The sequence below is a fragment of the Hippopotamus amphibius genome, chromosome 13 (assembly GCF_030028045.1).
Source record: "Hippopotamus amphibius kiboko isolate mHipAmp2 chromosome 13, mHipAmp2.hap2, whole genome shotgun sequence".
Lineage (NCBI taxonomy): Eukaryota > Metazoa > Chordata > Mammalia > Artiodactyla > Hippopotamidae > Hippopotamus > Hippopotamus amphibius.
The window spans coordinates 57,327,699-57,347,121 of record NC_080198.1 but is presented as its reverse complement, the minus strand read 5'-3'; the positions used below and the strand labels follow the sequence as shown (position 1 = coordinate 57,347,121).

The 19,423-nt window shown below is 41.5% G+C and overlaps 1 protein-coding gene across 2 annotated transcripts in view; it reads left to right on the top strand.

The window, feature by feature from the left end:
* Positions 1-3,524: 3,524 nt before the first annotated feature.
* Positions 3,525-19,423, top strand: part of PCDH10 (protocadherin 10) — a 38,039-nt gene continuing 22,140 nt past the window's right edge. Inside the window, exons 1-4 of one of the 2 annotated variants that reach the window (XM_057706485.1) lie at positions 3,525-6,222; positions 7,812-7,870; positions 8,428-8,534; positions 16,259-16,564. In XM_057706485.1, coding sequence (XP_057562468.1) covers positions 3,595-6,222; positions 7,812-7,870; positions 8,428-8,534; positions 16,259-16,564 — 3,100 coding nt within the window. In that variant the 5' untranslated portion in view covers positions 3,525-3,594. The remainder of the gene's footprint in view (positions 6,223-7,811; positions 7,871-8,427; positions 8,535-16,258; positions 16,565-19,423) is intronic. The other variant, XM_057706486.1, reaches the window with a different exon arrangement.

Below are 19,423 nucleotides of genomic sequence, written 5' to 3'. Positions count from 1 at the left end.
ACCTTAGAGGGAGGCGGACGGCAGGGCTCGCGTCTGCTCTCCCAGGCGGAAGACCCCGTCGTCACCCCGCCGATACCCGGGCGCCTCGGAGACTAGAAGCCAGAGAGGCGAGACCTCTAGAGGACCCCGGCCGGCGTCGCCGGCGCGGATGCAGGCCTCTGCAACCCAAGAAATCCCGCAGAGCCCCCAACAGGCCGGCCCTGCCAAACCAGCGCTCCAAAGCAAAATTCTCTGGCTTGCTCTGTGAGGCTTTCGCCGCTAGGAGACGCCTGCAACCCACGTTTGTGGAGAGAGTCCCCCTTCCAAACACAACTGCTACCAAAAAAAAAAAAAAAAAAAAAATGCAGCTCAAGTGTTACAGTGGATGTAGTGATTATTTACAGGCAAATCTGGCCATCTCTCCACGTTCTCATCTCCACCTCGGGAAGCTCTCTGGCTCTCAGCGAACGTCCAAAGTCGGCTCAAACTTCATCTACGTTTTGAGAGCACAAGCATTTCCGGATCTGCATCGTCATTCAGCCGCATGTCTCTCACACGCAAACACGCGCGCACACGCGCACACACACGAGTGTTTCCGTACGTACAAATGAAATATTAGAAAATTACCGTCCTTTAAAAAATGCTCCAGGATTCTGATGAGTCCGCTTGAAGACCTCAAAACATTTCATGTCAATCCTGCAGATCTAAAAAGAAATCAGGGAGGGGGAGGGGTAGAAAGTACAGAGGCAATGCCGTTATTCATATTCAGATACACTATAATCTCCTTTTCATTGATCCACAGGTCCTTTTATAAACTGACGCTCCATTCTCAGCCGCAGACGTGATGCTAAAATCATTTTAACTGCAGCGGTTTTCGCTTGGCTTTGGCTAATCGTCAATTTACTGCAGCTGGAAAAGGATTAGCCATTTTTGCTGGCATCCTTTCCTTCTAACCGCTCAAAGGCAGGACCCATCTCCGGGAAAGAGCCAAGGAGGGCGGGGGGCTAGGGCAGCAGACACGCACTCGCAGGACTCGCAGGGGCCTGCCTCAGTCTACAATCACGCCCATGGCCACGCGCCCTCCTTAATTCCCTGCCGGGAGGGAATGGCAACGTACCTCGGGGTCGGGGAAACGACTCTCCTTTTCCAGCAGGTTGGCGGTGTTACTCTCGGGTCATTCATTACCAGTAAGCCCCAGGAGACCTTCCTAGCTTGTGGCATAAGAAGGAAAGTCAACAAGGGCTGCTTCGGTTGAATAAACAAACCCTTACAGCCCATTAATTAATACACAATTATGTTTTTTTTTTAAAGCTTTTCTTGGAGAATTAACATTCAATCCACTCTCTCGCATTGAAGAGTTCGCGCTATATTTTAACTTCACAAGAACTGGGTGATTTACGCGCCGCTCTCCCCCTGCGCCTTCCGGAGTAAGCACTCAGAGCTTGTCAAGCGCATCCTTTGGGACCCGGGAGGAGGTGTGTGTTTGGTGGGGGGGGGGGGGGGCGGGCAGGGGTGGGTGCTCCGCTGGGGCTTACACAAGAGCTGTGCGCCGGACCAGGAAGGATGGATGCGAGCAGTGTGAATGTGCAAGTGCGTTCGCAGATACCCGCAGCGGCACACACTCGGGCCCCGCGTGTGCACAGCCCCGTCCCAAGCACCCACCCCCACCCCCGCCCGCGCTCACGTTAGTGGCCGCGCGCCTGCCCTCTCCCAGCGGTCTTGCCCCAGGCTGGGCAAGAATCGGTGCCCCGGTCTAGCACAGGGAGGAGAAGGGAGCTCTCCAATTGTCAGAAAAAGCAGAAAAAAGCCCTTGCGCGCCGCCGCTGCGTCGCACTTGGCCGGGGAAGGCGCAGGGATACCCGAGGCGCCTTGCAGCGAACGTGCCCGAGGCCAGCGAGTCCGCCGTTAGGCTAGCAGGCTCCAAAGCAGAGCTCACATGCAACTCCTCAGTCATTGATCAAAGCCCTCACAGCCCAAACCAGGTCCGCCAGCGAATTAATCTATTTGGTAAGAATATTGTGGATGTACGTTTAGGGAGGGAAGGGGTAAGTCTAACGCGGCCGCACGTCTATAGTAGCCGCCAGCCCTCATCCCTGGGCTTGAACCCCGCGGCTTTTCAGGATCCACTTCCGCTCCACATTGCAACTGCTTCACCCCTTCCCACACGGCCCCTTCAGACCCTCACACTTAGTTTGACGCAGGCCTTATCATAACTGTTTTTTAAAAGTCCTGTCAATCTCCGCCAGAGACCCTTAATTAGGTAACCCCTGCCAATTAGTGGTCCCTCTGCAACTTTTTCCAGTTCTCGGTGACTTATTTCCACAATCAGTAGCAAGGAAAATACCTTAAAGGAAAAAGAATGTTAGCGTCATTGGAAACCCCGCTCCTGGGAGAGGATACCGCTGCTGCTATTATGTTTTCGCATTTGCTGATGCAAACAGGGGAACCTCTCTATTCCCTCTCCATTACCTGCGGCAGGGGACTGGGAGCTTTCCGTGGCAGAGTCCCCAGCTAGCGCCTCGGGACCTGCCGGGCTGTTCTCGCTCTCACACTCACACTCACCCAGGCAGCCCGGGCGCGGGCTCCATCGCGCCGGGCCCGGTTACTGCGTGACGCGCGTGCTTGACGGCCAGGTTGGCCAATTAGCGGCGGCTCGGTGGGTGGTGCTCCTCAGCGATTGGTTGGCAGAATGAGGGCGCTGCGCAAAAACAGAGAAGCGGAGCGCTCAGAGCTCAGAAACTGCCAGCCGAGATCTCAGGCTCTGGGGCTGAGGCCCGAGGAGAGAAGGACTGGAAAGAAGAAAGACAGGTTAGAGGGAAGAAGAGGCTTGGGAAGGAAACAGCAAAAAAGAAACTGCTTATCACACAGAGACGCAAAGGACGGTGGAGAAAAGGACAGATAGAAAGACTATGAAAGCCAAAAAATACAAATAGAGCGAAAGAGGAAAAAATGCCAAGAAGAACATCCATCCGGAGAAATGAAGAGAATGAAAGTTTTGTGCTGCAGAACCGTTTTGTGCTTTACCGGCACAAAATTCTCTCGCTGCTTTTAAGCCCTTCTGCGTTTGCCAGCCATTGACATTAAGAGGCATGTTCATCGGTGCCAACAGCATCTCCTCTTCCTTCTCCTCTTCCTCTTCATCTTCCTCCTCCTCCTTCTCCTCCTTCTCCTCCTCCTCCTTCTCCTCCCATCAGCAAGAAGACAAACCGAGGACAGTCTTGAAATATCGAAATTTCCTCCTTGGGATTTGCCAGCGCCGCGTTGCGCCAAGACTGTCGGAATAAAGGACGCTGACTATTGTAGTATTATTTTATTAATTGCTCAGTGGGAAGATTACAGATGAGGAAAAGGGACGCTTGTTACCATTCCTGCGCTAAGATTGAAAAATGAGGCTAAATTTGGGAAAACCCTAAAATGAAGCAAAAGGAATAATAAGATCTTTAAGGACAGAAAGCCACAGGAAACTCCCCCCCCCCCCCCAACATAGCGCACTTTTATTTGTATTTTTTATTTGAGGTTTTTTTTGTTTTTGTTTTTCTTTTTTCGTGGTGGTGGGGGAGGTGATTGGGTGGCTGGCTGACTGGCTGCGGGAAGCTGCTTCCTTTCCCTTTGGAGATGATTGTGCTATTATTCTTTGCCTTGCTCTGGATGGTAGAAGGAGTCTTTTCCCAGCTTCACTACACGGTGCAGGAGGAGCAGGAACATGGCACTTTCGTGGGGAATATCGCTGAAGATCTGGGCTTGGACATTACAAAACTTTCGGCTCGCGGGTTTCAAACAGCGCCCAACTCTCGGACCCCTTACTTGGACCTCAACCTGGAGACCGGGGTGTTGTACGTGAATGAGAAGATTGACCGCGAGCAAATCTGCAAGCAGAGCCCCTCCTGCGTCCTGCACCTGGAGGTCTTCCTGGAAAACCCCCTGGAGCTGTTCCGGGTGGAGATCGAGGTGCTGGACATCAATGACAACCCGCCCTCCTTCCCGGAGCCGGACCTGACCGTGGAGATCTCTGAGAGCGCCACGCCGGGCACCCGCTTTCCCTTGGAGAGCGCATTCGACCCAGACGTGGGCACCAACTCCTTGCGCGACTATGAGATCACCCCCAACAGCTACTTCTCCCTGGACGTGCAGACCCAGGGGGATGGCAACCGATTCGCCGAGCTGGTGCTGGAGAAGCCGCTGGACCGAGAGCAGCAAGCGGTGCACCGCTACGTGCTGACCGCGGTGGACGGGGGAGGAGGGGGAGGAGGAGAAGGAGGAGGAGGCGGCGGAGGAGGGGGCCTGCTCCCCCAGCAGCAGCGCACCGGCACGGCCCTACTCACCATCCGAGTGCTGGACTCCAACGACAATGTGCCCGCCTTCGACCAACCCGTCTACACTGTGTCCCTACCAGAGAACTCGCCGCCGGGCACGCTCGTGATCCAGCTTAACGCCACAGATCCAGACGAGGGCCAGAATGGCGAGGTCGTGTACTCCTTCAGCAGCCACATTTCGCCCCGGGCGCGGGAGCTCTTCGGACTCTCTCCTCGCACTGGCCGACTGGAGGTGAGCGGCGAGCTGGACTACGAAGAGAGCCCGGTGTACCAAGTGTACGTACAAGCCAAGGACCTGGGCCCCAACGCCGTGCCCGCGCACTGCAAGGTGATAGTAAGAGTGCTAGATGCTAACGACAACGCGCCGGAGATCAGCTTCAGCACCGTGAAGGAGGCGGTGAGCGAGGGCGCGGCGCCCGGCACAGTGGTGGCCTTGTTCAGCGTGACCGACCGCGACTCAGAGGAGAATGGGCAGGTGCAGTGCGAGCTGCTGGGGGATGTGCCGTTCCGCCTCAAGTCTTCCTTCAAAAACTACTATACCATCGTGACTGAGGCCCCTCTGGACCGAGAGGCGGGGGACTCCTACACCCTGACCGTGGTGGCTCGGGACCTGGGCGAGCCTGCGCTCTCCACCAGTAAGTCGATCCAGGTGCAAGTGTCAGATGTGAACGACAACGCACCGCGGTTCAGCCAGCCTGTCTACGACGTGTATGTGACCGAAAACAACGTGCCCGGCGCCTACATCTACGCGGTGAGCGCCACAGACCGTGATGAGGGCGCCAACGCCCAGCTAGCCTACTCTATCCTCGAGTGCCAGATCCAGGGCATGAGCGTCTTCACTTATGTGTCCATCAACTCCGAGAACGGCTACTTGTACGCCCTGCGCTCCTTCGACTACGAGCAGCTCAAGGACTTCAGCTTCCAGGTGGAAGCCCGGGACGCCGGCAGCCCCCAGGCGCTGGCTGGCAACGCCACCGTCAACATCCTCATCGTGGATCAGAACGACAACGCCCCTGCCATCGTGGCGCCCCTTCCAGGGCGCAACGGGACTCCGGCGCGCGAGGTGCTGCCCCGCTCGGCGGAGCCCGGTTACCTGCTGACCCGCGTGGCCGCGGTGGACGCGGACGACGGCGAGAACGCCCGGCTCACCTACAGCATTGTGCGGGGTAACGAAATGAACCTCTTCCGCATGGACTGGCGCACCGGGGAGCTCCGCACAGCGCGCCGGGTGCCGGCCAAGCGCGACCCCCAGCGGCCTTACGAGCTGGTGATCGAGGTGCGCGACCACGGGCAACCTCCCCTGTCCTCCACCGCCACCCTGGTGGTGCAGCTGGTGGATGGCGCTGTCGAGCCCCAGGGCGGGGGCGGGGGCGGCGGCGGGGGGTCAGGGGAGCACCAGCGCCCCAGCCGCTCCGGCGGCGGGGAGACGTCGCTGGACCTCACCCTCATCCTCATCATCGCCCTGGGCTCGGTGTCCTTCATCTTCCTGCTGGCCATGATCGTTCTTGCTGTGCGCTGCCAAAAAGAGAAGAAGCTCAACATCTACACGTGTCTGGCCAGCGACTGCTGCCTCTGCTGCTGCTGCTGTGGCGGTGGGGGCTCGACCTGCTGCGGCCGCCAAGCCCGGGCGCGCAAGAAGAAACTCAGCAAGTCGGACATCATGCTGGTGCAAAGCTCCAACGTACCCAGTAACCCGGCCCAAGTGCCGGTGGAGGAGTCCGGGGGCTTTGGCTCCCATCACCACAACCAGAATTACTGCTACCAGGTCTGCCTGACCCCCGAGTCTGCCAAGACCGACCTGATGTTCCTTAAACCCTGCAGCCCTTCGCGGAGTACGGACACTGAGCACAACCCCTGCGGGGCCATCGTCACTGGCTACACAGACCAGCAGCCCGACATCATCTCCAACGGAAGCATTTTGTCCAACGAGGTAAGGCTGAAGCGAAAGGACCATCATCTCTCATCTCCTCCATCTGAAAGCCTCCTCTAGCCCGGCCCTTGTATCTCTGGTGCACTGTGTATTTATTTTTAGGATATTAGCTTATTTGTATCTTTGTGGGATCAGGAATGGGGAGTCACCTCTCCCACCCCTTCTTGTGTAACTTAAACTTCGTGTCGTCCTTAATTTTCTGCGCTCCACCCCTCCACGTTTATTTTCATTCCTCTCCTCTGGTGCTTTGCAACCTTGGACCTTCCTTCTTCCCTCTGTCATCTTTCATTTAAAATCCTAATCCCCCTCTCAGTCCTTTCCCTTCTTAGAAATCTGAGGGTAAAGAGGAAAGTGTGCGGGGGGAGAGGGAAATACGGTGGAGGGACTTTCTGGCACTGGCAAAGGTCTTTTTTCTCTTTGCATTTGTCCCAGGCGTTAATAAAGTTAATTGTTTTGCTTTGTTTATCGATGCTTTCAGTCGCGTGTAAAAGTAAGCTATAGATTGTTTAACTTTGCACAGTTGTCTAAACTCGAATGCATGTTTTAGTGAATGAGTTATCAGATCCTTGTCCCCTGAACTCGGGTTGCAAAAAAGCTTTCAGTTCTGCTCTGGACAGCATTTACAGACGCTCTTGAAGCCGAACGCCCACACTGTGAATTTGAATGAAGTTGCTTTGGCACAAACCCCTGTAAGCGTAAACTAACTAAAGGCTTAAACAATTGTTGTCTTAAGTATATCTCTTAGCTAATAATCACCTTCTTGCCACCGTTTTTGATAAATCACTGCTGTTGGCTTTCTTCATCAAAGAATTTGGCTTGTCAATTCCGATTTCCTTTTATAAGATGGAGAAGTGGCGAAGTTGAAAGGAGGGAGGGAGGGGGAGAACCGAGAGGATTTCTGTAAAAGAAAGTTTGGACCGGAAAAAGTGTGTGGGTGGTGGAGGCGGAAAGGAGAAAGCAGAGGGTGTTTGGAGGGGGAAAAATTGGGGTCAGGAGGGAAAGGAGGATTATGAAATCCTTTCTTGGCAGGTTATTTTATTTTGAGTCTTAGATATTATTAACTGACTTTCATGAATATTTGTACAGCTCATTTGTATCTTAAGCACCTTTTGAAAATAAACAACAAAATAATACCATAAAATATCCAAACTTTTTGCTTATTGAGCGTGCTGTTTTTCTTGTGTCAACCAGTATGCACCTAAACACTTTTTTAGGCCGCTGAAAGAAAGACTGCAACATATATAACTAGGTTGACTTGATAGGAGACAGTAGTTTATGAGCCCTAGCCATGAGGTCATTTGCATTCTCTCCTTAAAACACACACACACACACACACACACACACACTCACTTAAAGTTGGCCTTTTATTTTTGCATTTTTTTAACCTTTACTGAAAATCTAGATTGAAGTGTCTCTGCATATCTTCTTGCCTTTACCCAGCAATCACTAGTCTGAGGTTTTAGAACAACTTAGAAGCCATAAAAATGTACACAATTACTTAAGCGAGCATTAGCTCCTAACTTCAAAAGCAGACTGTTAGTTAAACCCTTAGCACGCAAATGCTCTTGATTTATTTATTTTTTTTCTAGACTAAACACCAGCGAGCAGAGCTCAGCTATCTAGTTGACAGACCTCGCCGAGTTAACAGGTATGGACTCCTCTTTTTTTCCTAGCTTGGTGTATGGACAAATTACTACCTACTAAAAGTAGGGATTAGGTATACTATTCCATATCAAAATAGAAAATAATAAAGTATTTCCAAGTAGGGCAGGGCATAAATACTGATTACATTAGGTTTACTAAGCAATAAATTAAAGAAATATTGGTGTATTTCATTTATATACAACCGCTAAGTATCTTTGAATATTTTGTCAGTTTATACTCCTACACTGCTTCTGATAATCTTCCTAACTGTTCCAGGTTTATACATATATGTCTCCTCTATGAAAATGATATAAACATATACTTAGCTCCAATCATAGAATAATGACTAAACTTCACATGCCTTAAGGGCTCCAACTAACTGCTAATGTTCGATTTTAGAGAGTTAGGCTTAAGGTTATAAAAACCGGCTTTAAGCAGAAATAAAGCTACCCGAGAGCGCTAGGTATCTGCAGCACCATCAGTGACCATGTGGTGGCAGAAGAATGTTTTCTGTGTTTCTTCACCTTTTATATTCTAACATTCACATTTTTGTGCTTATAGTTCTGCATTCCAGGAAGCCGACATAGTAAGCTCTAAGGACAGTGGCCATGGGGACAGTGAGCAGGGAGATAGTGACCACGATGCCACCAACCGCGGCCAGTCGGCTGGTAAGTGTGATCAAAGGGCAATGCTGACTTTTACAGTGGTTTTAAAAAATCAACCCTGAGAGAATGATGTTCTAGGTAATTTTTAGCGTTAGTAAATCTACAGAAAAATGGTGCCATCCTCTGTTGACAATTGTATACTCAAAGGGGATTGTAATATTTAATGTTCCTTTAGAGAATGAAAGTTAGAGATTCATTGTGGAATATGTTAGACTATGAAACATTTCTCTTTTATGTCATGTTCTTTCCTGGAATTACATTGCATACAAAAAGCCATAGATTTCTCACCCAGTCCTGTCCTCAGCCTTCAGTCAATTATGGCATTATTAGACTTGCTTATGGATGAGGTACCTGAAGATGAATGAAATTGGTTGACCTGCATAAGGTCACAAGAGGATAAGTGGATGACTGGGGACCAGAATTCAAATTTCTCCATTCTCAGAGCAATACATTTTACATGCCACCGAATGTTGAATGAGAGAAGGAATGGTGATGAGAAGTCATGAATAGGTTGAAAGCAAGATTTCCAATCCTGGATTCTTAGGCTTCAGGACATTAGTAAACATTTGATAATGTGTATTTTCTGAAGCATCCTAGGTTTCCTCATATTTTCAACAGGGTCCATGTTCAAAGGTTGAACTCTGGGTATATTTGTTTGTGGGCTTAATGGTAGTCACTGATAGGGGTTGAAATGTGATACATAGTTTTTACTTGTTTTACTTTATTTTACTTTACTTTATATAAACTTACCTTTTAAATTTTATAGAATCCTGATAACTCTACTAATAATTAAAGAAAACACTTAAAAGAAATAAAATATGTACCTTAAAATAATGAAAACAATTTTATAAGGTTTGGGTTTTCTTTACGCTTCATTTGCATTTCAACTATGAAGGGTGCTTGTTGATTTTTATTTTTTTTACTTTTCTTTTCCAATTGAGTTTTGTATTTGTCTGACACCTAAAGACATGCAAAGGTACGCTGACTTTTGTAACTTCTAAAAACGCCCATCATTGGACTGTCTCGAGGTCCAACTTCATTCACTAGAGCTTTGAGCTTTATTTGGGTTAGTGATTAAGCGTGTGCTGATAGGGTTCTCATTTTCAAGGTAACATTGATCCTGGAGAGCACCCATTGCTTAACACACTCCATGGACCTCTGAAAGGTGCTGAAGCAGTGTGTCAAAGGGCAGTATCTGCCCCACGGTCGCCTGGCAGCAGTGGTGGCTGCAAGCCTCTCACTTGGCTAATGCGTGCTGTGTCTGAGGTTGCCTTAGCCTTGGGAAACACAGGCAGGAGGAGGGGGAAGAAAGGCTGCTCAAGGGTCTCTTTATATTGCTGCAAGTCATTAATATGCAGACCTAATGAGACTTGAGAACTGCCAAGAATCCCCGGAGGTCCCTGCCCCTTGCGGGCCTTCACGCTAAGTGAACAGAGCATCTATTTAGTGTCTGGGAACCTGACAACAAACCAGATCTTGCCAGAAGTTTATATTTGAGTACAAAGTCCCTTTCATTTTTGGCCTATATATGACATATGATTTATTGTCATCTTTTAAAAGGTGTACGTTTAGAATTCCTCATTCCTATTCTTTTTTCAGAGTTTCCAATTTAATAGTCAGCCTTTTAAAACTTTTGAAACGGAATGTTTAATATTAAAAAAAAAAAAAAGAGTATCCACTACTGCATGTTTCCTTGGGTGCATTTTATTCCTTTCCCATTCCCCTCTACTTTGTTGTTCCTTTCCTTTTTTTTTTTCCTGTAGCACTCCAATCTCAATGAACATTTCAATTAGTTTAGTCCCTCAGACGTAATGAGGCATAATAACCTAACCGAAGAAAGAGAAACGAATAAACATCTGCAAAAAGTGCTAAATTTGGAAGATGGATGGGAATATATTCTTATCAATGTGCCTTCCCAGTAGGTCTTTTATTTCACAGACACTCAATGTTGCCATTTTGGTAACGTTTCTTTTCAAATTATTTGAGATGTCAGAGCATTAAAAGGAAATTTTAAATGCTCAATTGTGTTCGGAAAACATATTTAAAAGCAGGGCAGTTTTTCTTATCAAAATGACAAATTCTTTTTTCTATCTTTAAGTGCTTAAACATGTGAAAGTATTACAGAATTAACAGTCTATTTCATTAGCAGTTATAGACCTGCCACCACATACCGAGCACAATGATAGCTATTTTCAAATTGTAATAACACCTGTATTAAGAAGTAATCATACCTTTGTGTGCTTTTGAATTGACAGATGTCTAATGTTATTGCGAAAATGATTTTGAAGTGTTTACCTTGTAAAGTATAAAATCCTAAATGCAGCGAATTAAGACGCATTTACTTAATGACTCTTTCCTGTCCATTCTTTGTTATGTACTACAAACTTTACACCAAGTAGCTAGAGTATTTCCTAAAAGTTAGGCCTATTTCAGGTAAATAAATACATCTGCTTTATTTCCTTGTAAGACCAGGTATTGATGATCTTCCAATGTGGCAATATTTAGAGACTATTCTTCATAGCACATCTATTTGCTGGTTTAGACTATGGAAAACTTTTGTGCTAATAAACAACTCCCACTCAGCTAGGTTTTAAAGGGGGAAAGTTAAACTATCAAGGAAAAACAACACTGAAAAGATATAGATTCTGAATTCTTTAGTTTTGTACCTCATTTCATATTACATTATATACACTGTTTAGCTTCGTGCTTCACCTGCTTAAACTTCATATGTTTTTATTTATTCCTACTTTCTTTTTCTATGCTAACATTAGTTTGTATTTATTTATTTGGATATGCCTTCTATTTATTCTTCTATGAACAGTTTTCTTTTTTGTTCTTTCTCCCTCCCCCCCCCCCTTGCTTTTTTCCTTTCTAAGCCATTTGCAGTCACCAATCTTGTTCATAGAAGGGCTTTAAACACGGAGGCAGCTGCACAGAGAATCACATAAGCTTTTTCAGTTTTCCACTGCACCTGGCTCCATGTGTGAAATTCTTCGGCTTGACCGCTGCTCTGTGGCACTTTCTTTCTATAGCCTTGTCAAGGTGCTTTCCGTTTTTTTCAGTGCACTATTGATGTATTGGTTAGATATGGCAGAAGTCCAAGGAGATGTGGTAAATGCTTACATAAACCATCACAAGGGGAGAAACTGATTAATCACAGCTTAAATAGCAGAAACAAAACAAAACAAAAAATCAGAGTGAACTTAAAACCAATATATTTTCAATTTTATAATTCCATTAGATTAAAAGATAGACTTTTTGTCTAATTTAAATACTGGTACAACATTTTTTGTTGTATATGCTTAAACATTTTAATATTATTGGAAGCAGATCTAAGGAGATCTATTTAATTGTAAGAAATTTTTTCCATTTATTAAATACATTGTGCATACTAGGATTGATGATGAATATATTTTTAATAATTGTGCCTTCTTAAAATGTGTATTGAAGAAGAGAACCATAATACATAATGATTCAGTTAATGTTAACGTGTTATAGTTTACCTGAAAATTTTCAAATTTCTCTTCTTGTAAGTTTTTCTTTTAGTTGTAAAGAAACTTAGCTTCTAAATGTGTTTATTATGAGATTTGTACATGACACATGGTCAAAACTTGGCTATAAATTTAAAAAATAAAGTTATTGGTATTTTCATACTAGTGGATAAAAATATAACATGAAATGCATTAAGCCATTGAACTACTACTACGATATCAATAAGAGAATTCTTGGTTTATCATAAAATACAAATTTCCCTTTCCCAACTCCAATAAGAATTTAGATACTGGCAATTAGCTTCCGGCTTTATAAATAAAGTGAATTTATACCATTTCCTGAATAAGCAAAAACTTTCTGTTAAGGTTTCTGGTGAAAATGTGAGCTACAACTTGATACTGTGGAGACATTTACAATTGGAAAAAATGTATGACAAATATTAAGAGAAATTGGAGAAAAATATAGACAGTTTGAAAGATGATAGGGAGTAAATTTTGATGTCCATGTTTTGAGTTTTTTCATGGATGAATTAGGTTGTCAAGTCTCTGCTCCTAAGCCAAATTTTCCTAAAAATTATAGCAGTTTTTGTGGTTACAGTTAATATCTCTAATTTCTTCAGTGTTACATAATTAAAGGAAGACTTGAAATTTTTCTCCAAAAATTGTGTTGATTTTTTTTAAATTAATTTATCACATTTGGAAAAAAAATCCATTTTTTTCTGAAGGCTTGGTACATGAAAAAGAAATGTACATGTAATTTTATAGTATTACATTCCTCAGAAAGCAGTACAAATTGAATACAGTTACACTTTTGAAATCACAATTTGTTCTCAGTGGTAATATCACTGCCTCTGACTATAAGGATCAAGTTACGTGCCAGTTAAAAAAGATGTATTTTAAAATTTGTCTAAATATATCTTTGCATAACAGGCAGTCTATCACTTCAGCTGTCATGCCTTGTAGAATAGACCATTTCTGAGAAGTGGAAAAAGATAAATAACTAGGATAAGAAATTGCCAATAAAATATATATGTTGAAATGTTTCTTAGGAATTACCAAAACTTCAAAACTCAGGCTTGGCCTGTATTTGTCTGCTATACAAATTCCACAAGTTCTAAAATAAGGGCATTTGAATGAGAAAAAAAATGAAGTTAAATTTATTTTCTCTTGGGCCTTGAACTTGAGCTGTTAAAAAATTCTGAAAATACCGTGAAAGGTATGCATTCTTAAATGTCCCATATACTGAAATACCTGACATCCCTGTCCTTCATGCAGTCATTTACCACCACAAAACTTAAATATGCCTCTGCTTATCTGGTCATTAAAATAATATATTTAGTGGGACTAGTGATATATATGAAAAAAAGATAAAATAATTTTAGTCTTTCAATGGCTCCCTAAGGTGAGGACCAGTAATGGGGAAAATTTATTTGGTTCTCAAACTATGTATCTAAGGCAAATGAAAAAAAAAAAACATTTTCAACGAATGTTTCTAAAATTTATTTGAAATTGATTGATGTACTATTTATATGATTAAAATTTTGTTTCTGTGTCTATTTTCCTCATGAGAAATTAGGACACTTGTTTTATCAGTAAAACTGGTGAAACATATTCGTGCAGAATGTGTGCCCGTCTTCCCTTTCCTTGTGGTTATATAAGGCTGTGTTATCACTATGGGGACCCCACTTTAAAAGGAGTAGCTCATAAATTTATTAAGAACATTATGTACGAGTGTTTTTCCTCTTTCAGGCGAGTTACCAGGTTCTTCCAACAGAAAACTTTATCATATCCCTCACTTTTCTTGTTATGCACATGATATATTTTGTTGTACAGATTCTCAAGTCATGAGAACTTTTTTTCATCATCTAAGGGAATTTTAACTAGCCTCTAAGAAGTCAAAGAGATGAAAAACCATATACTTCAAGAGACGAAAATGGACACAATTGAATATAAACTACCCATAAAAACAAGTTCTGCAAAAGTACCTTCTAACAGAGTCAAACATCTTAGTGATAATATTGAAAAACTAGATTATTGAAATTTTTTTCTATGTGATTACCATATTCAAAATTATAAGAATACTTAGTACAGTGCCCAAACAGCTGTGAAAGATTGTTAATGGTCTCATGAGGTATATTTGAAAGGGTATTATCAGTTATGTGATGAAAAATTGTATTGATTCCAAATTTTACATTAGTACCCATCTTTATTAGGATCCAATAAAACAATTCTATCTTAATATTTGAATTTTTTCATCAACTTCAATTTTAATGTGACATGAATTTATTTTAAAATAAATAATTGCTCATAATTTACTCTTAAAGATAGTTCCATCTGTCAAAAAGCCTTTTTATTCCTATCACACTATAAATAGGGAGCATGTAGAGTAAGTGCCTCAAAATACACATCCCTCTGGTTCTATAGCTTCTACCTACCTGGTATGTTACTGTGCATCAGGGATATTCTCCTTCCCTTTCTCCTATTTTTTTTTAAATACCTATCTCCTTAGAGGAATAGGATAAGTGAAGCTCCCTGATGTCTAGAGAAAAACTGACGTGTTTTACATGCTGTTCTTTGTCTGATTCCTTATCGTGTTTTACATGCTGTTCTTCGTCTGATTCCTTATCCCAGCTTCAGCTCATATTTACGTTTCTCAGCAGTTCACTGATTTACTTCCAGGCTTATGCATGACAATTATCAATGGAATGTTATAATCGAAGTCAGACTTAGCCTTATACATCGTTTAACTTAAAATTAAAAAGTCATTATAAACTGAGATTAATATATGATAAGAAGCATGGTGTTATTTCTTTAAACAATTTACATAATTAACTGTTAACTCCAAAATACTTGAGGATATTCTGGAGGGTTAATAATTGTGAAATTTGATTTCTTTATATTATATAAACAGATGTTAAAATATATACACAAAGAAGTAAATTGGTATTAGTAGAATACTGTTAGGAATTTGCAAACTGAAACTTGCTCAAAAGCTCAAATCACTCATAATATTTAGAGAAGAAACAATCAAGTGTGTTCATGACATAAATATCACTCTGTTGGCTAAAAAAATAATCCCTAGTTTTTCCACACCAGGCATTTCATGCATTTGAGAGTTTCTGACCTACAGGCTAATCGCATTTTGGTTATTTCAAATTGATCCTATTTTTAAACATATTTAATAATGTGTTACTCTGTTTAGAAACATTAAAATGTGATTTTGTTTATGTACTTATTTTTTCATGAACTGCTAGCTATCAAAATGAATAACAAATAGTATTCTATAGTGCCCCAAAATTGTTATGTTTTGCTTAAGAAAATGAGTGAGCTTTCTTGAGTCATAAATATCATATTTAATATTCTTGTCAATCTATGGGAGACAATGAAACCTGAAGATGTCATTTAAAATCCTGGTCTTCTATCTAGGATTAATAAGCAAACAGTTCTGTGTTGTCTAGGACAAGTGTTTTCCAGCATAAAACAAGCATAAAGTATTTGTCAATAGCATCTGCAGCTGACTCACATTGCGCTTGGTTACCTTGGTTTCACTAATTACAGTCGTTTGTTCTGGGCTTGTCTAAGGTGGTAAATGATAAGCGGTTTGCAGTAATACAGACTATGAGGGTGTCACTGAAAAATAACTTTTAGGATGTCATTTTCTAGGAACCTAAGAAAGCATGCTCTTTCATGCTCTTGGTCACTCATGAAATCTTGTTTTATTCTTATTATTTACTAGTGTATCGATATGTATGCCATGTTGCTGTTGAATTTCACTTTTTATTTCATGTCCAGATTTTATCATCTAAATATCATCACTAGTACTTCCTATATTTCGTCCGTTTTTGTCTCTAAGGAAAAAAATGTCCGATGACTTATCACCATTAGGGATTATGCATAACAAAGGCTTTCCACTTGGGTTTTTTTCTCCATTATGAACTTCACCAGAGATTTTAAAAAATATTCATTCCCACTATTTTAAATAATGTAGAGCCAACATTTCCCCGCCAATATCCTGAGCAGTTTAGAAACATCTATCTCAGAGGCCTCTTTGCCAAGAGTCTTACCCTTTACAAAATAATATAAAGCAATTTTTGGCTCCTGTCAGGTTAGAACAAGAAACATTTGTTCAGATACCTTCACCCATTAGTCTTCACACTGCCTGTAATTTTTCACTTCTAAGCAGCTGGCCATGTTGGTGGAGCCTCCATCCGTAGCCTCTCTTTTCTCTTCTCACAGGTATGGATCTCTTCTCCAACTGCACAGAGGAGTGTAAAGCACTGGGCCACTCAGATCGGTGCTGGATGCCTTCTTTCGTCCCTTCGGATGGACGCCAGGCTGCTGATTACCGTAGCAATCTGCACGTTCCTGGCATGGACTCTGTTCCAGACACCGAGGTGTTTGAAACTCCAGAAGCCCAGCCTGGGGCGGAGAGGTCCTTCTCCACCTTTGGCAAAGAGAAGGCCCTTCACAGCACCCTGGAGAGGAAGGAGCTGGATGGACTGCTGTCTAATACACGAGCGCCTTACAAACCACCATATTTGAGTAAGTATTCCATAAAAGGCTGTATCAAAGTATTCCCTTTCAGGAAATAAAGTTCAACATGCCATTCTTCTTAGTAGAAATAGAGTTTAGGTTGTTTTAAGAAACAAGGAGAAAAGTGACTCTTGGATGCAGGCAGCACTTTACAATAGAAAAATGACTATGCTTAGCAGGAAGACAAATTCCGGAGTTAGGACATGGTTATTGGCAACAATCAAACATAATTTTTGATGTTGTTGAAAACATTTTTCAAATGATATTCATATTTCCTTTGAATACTGCTCACCTGCTTACTTGATTTCCGTGTGTTTTGAAGGGCTTCATTATGGTGGAAAAACATCTCTTCACAGTTAAGTCACCAAGAGATCTCGTTTTCTTATCGATTACCAACATTATCACTTAATCATCCTTTTCCCATAATGACATTAAACACATTAGGCTAAATTCAGAAATCATTGCAGCCATCAGTTTGATCATGGCGATTTAGTAATATGTTGGCATGGATACAAGTTGTTTATCAGAATCAGAGGAACTACGTGATGAAAGCAGATCAATATAGCAATATTGTTCATTTATTTAAAATAATTGGTTCTTCTAACAATGAGACATTTGATAACTATACTCAGCTCTTTAGATATTGGGACCATGGTCTCTAAGTGCATAATTTTATACAACCACTCTGAAAAACATGAATGCTTTGAGATTCTTTAGTACACATTTATTAAAGTAGCCTAAATCAAATTTTAATAAGTAAGGACTATGATTTAGTCTTTGCCCCTCAAACTAAATTCTGGATTTAAAATTTTCTTATTATCATGCTTTGAGTTTCTTTAGTACACATTTATTAAAGCAGCCTAAAATCAAATTTTAGTAAATAAGGACTATGATTCAGTCTTTGCCCCTCAAAATAAATTCTGGACTTAAAATTTTACTTATTATCAAAGACCAAGCTTTTCCAAATTTTAAGCAACATATTTTCACTACTGTTTCACTTAAAGTAAGAATATACATTATAGAAATACATTATCAGTAATTTCAAGGCAAGAATTCAAAAGGCATATGATTCAGAGTAATTCAAATTTGTATTTCTAAATAAATACACATATTTCCTGTTAGCATATATTAACTGGTAAGTCTACATCAGATATAGTGAAAACTCAATTCACCTTCTTTAGCTCTTAGAAGTACCAACCTTAATGAAGTTTCACTTACATTATAGAACTGAAATTTTAAACATCTACAAATGTCTTTTCTCTATTGACTAGTTTTTCTTTTTAATTTTAGGAATCATGGTAACAAATTTTGTTGATAAAAATATTAATGCTACATATATTTTAAGGCAAATTTCTCTACTTTTTAAGAATCTAGTATTTCATTTAGATCCCTGATTTCAGGGATTATGAAATATGTTATCAGATATATGTGCTGCTAGAAATCAAAGAATGCATCTATTATTTTACCAAGAAAATTAGATTTGTGTATTATCCTGATGTGTGTTATAATTAATTAACTTTGAATAACAATTTATGTTTTCTGTTTTAGCCAGCTCAGCTCACGCTGCTCAAAATTTAGGGTTTGGGATAAAGTATGACTGGGATGAAAAAGAAGCAGAAAAATAGCTATTTTGTTGTTTTTATTTATACCCTCCTCAGTCCTTCATATAACTTTAATCATGTCTGAATTTTTTTTTTTTTTTAACTTCTAGTGTTTAATGTCATCTTGACTCACACAGTATCTTCAAATTACTCCCCGGCTCTGATTAAATAGGCATGGTCAATTTTATGGTTAATCTAACTGTACAAACTAAACGAAAACCATCCATTTCTGACTGTTTTGCCCCCCAAATTCACGTGGTGGTAGTTGTATCATTTATTATCGGGAATGGAAATAGTCCCATCTTCTAAATTGAAAAGCACATCCCTTATGTAATTAAAGAAGCTAAAAATTAGTACTAATTACCTTTTTAAAAAATCAGGATGTTTAAATAATTATTGAGGAAGCAGTTTTACTAAACATGCATTTAGTTTTTTAATGAACATAATGCACATTTTGATGTTCAGAAAAGTAGCTGTATATTTAGTTATTTTTGTAAAGCCCTAAAAAAAAGCCTAATGAGGCTTCACTGTCATGTATAAAATGATGACAGGGAAATGGTGATACGCTTAGTAATACAAATGAGATCATTGTCTACACCCAAGAACTTTCCATTTCTACACCTCTGATTGCTAAAGTTAAAATTAAAAAGTGTAAGAAAACAACTTTTACACAGAAGTGCATGGATGCACATTAAAAAATGTACTTTGGGGCTTCCTAGGTGGAGCAGCGCTTAAGAATCCGCCTGCCAATGCAGGGCACTTGGGTTCGATCCCTGCTCCAGGAAGATCCCATTAATTAAAAAAAAAAAAATGTACTTTGTGTTGCTAAAAAAATACCTATATACAATTATGTTTCCTTCTTTTTTAATGTATAAGAAAAGATCCGTGAAGAGTATACATAATGCATTTAATGAAATGGAACTTATTTTTTCAATCAGGAGAAATTTTGAACATATCTATTAAACCTTGCCTCATTAGTCATGAGTCTTTACGAGCATGCCTCCTCTTATTTTTGTTATAGTGTTGTGTATTGCTAATACTCTGATAAGGAGCAAAGGGATACACTTGAAAGATTGAGAAAAATTGAAACGGAGAATATGGTCATATAGTCAAAATATAGTGTTTAGATTTATTTTTTAAGTGTTAATAAATTTTAGCTTAGCTTTACCTTTAATTTTTTATTAAAGTAATAAAAAATATTAAAATATCACTTTAGGTTTTAATTAAAATCAATAATTGTTTTCAGCAGTTATTAAAATGAAATAAA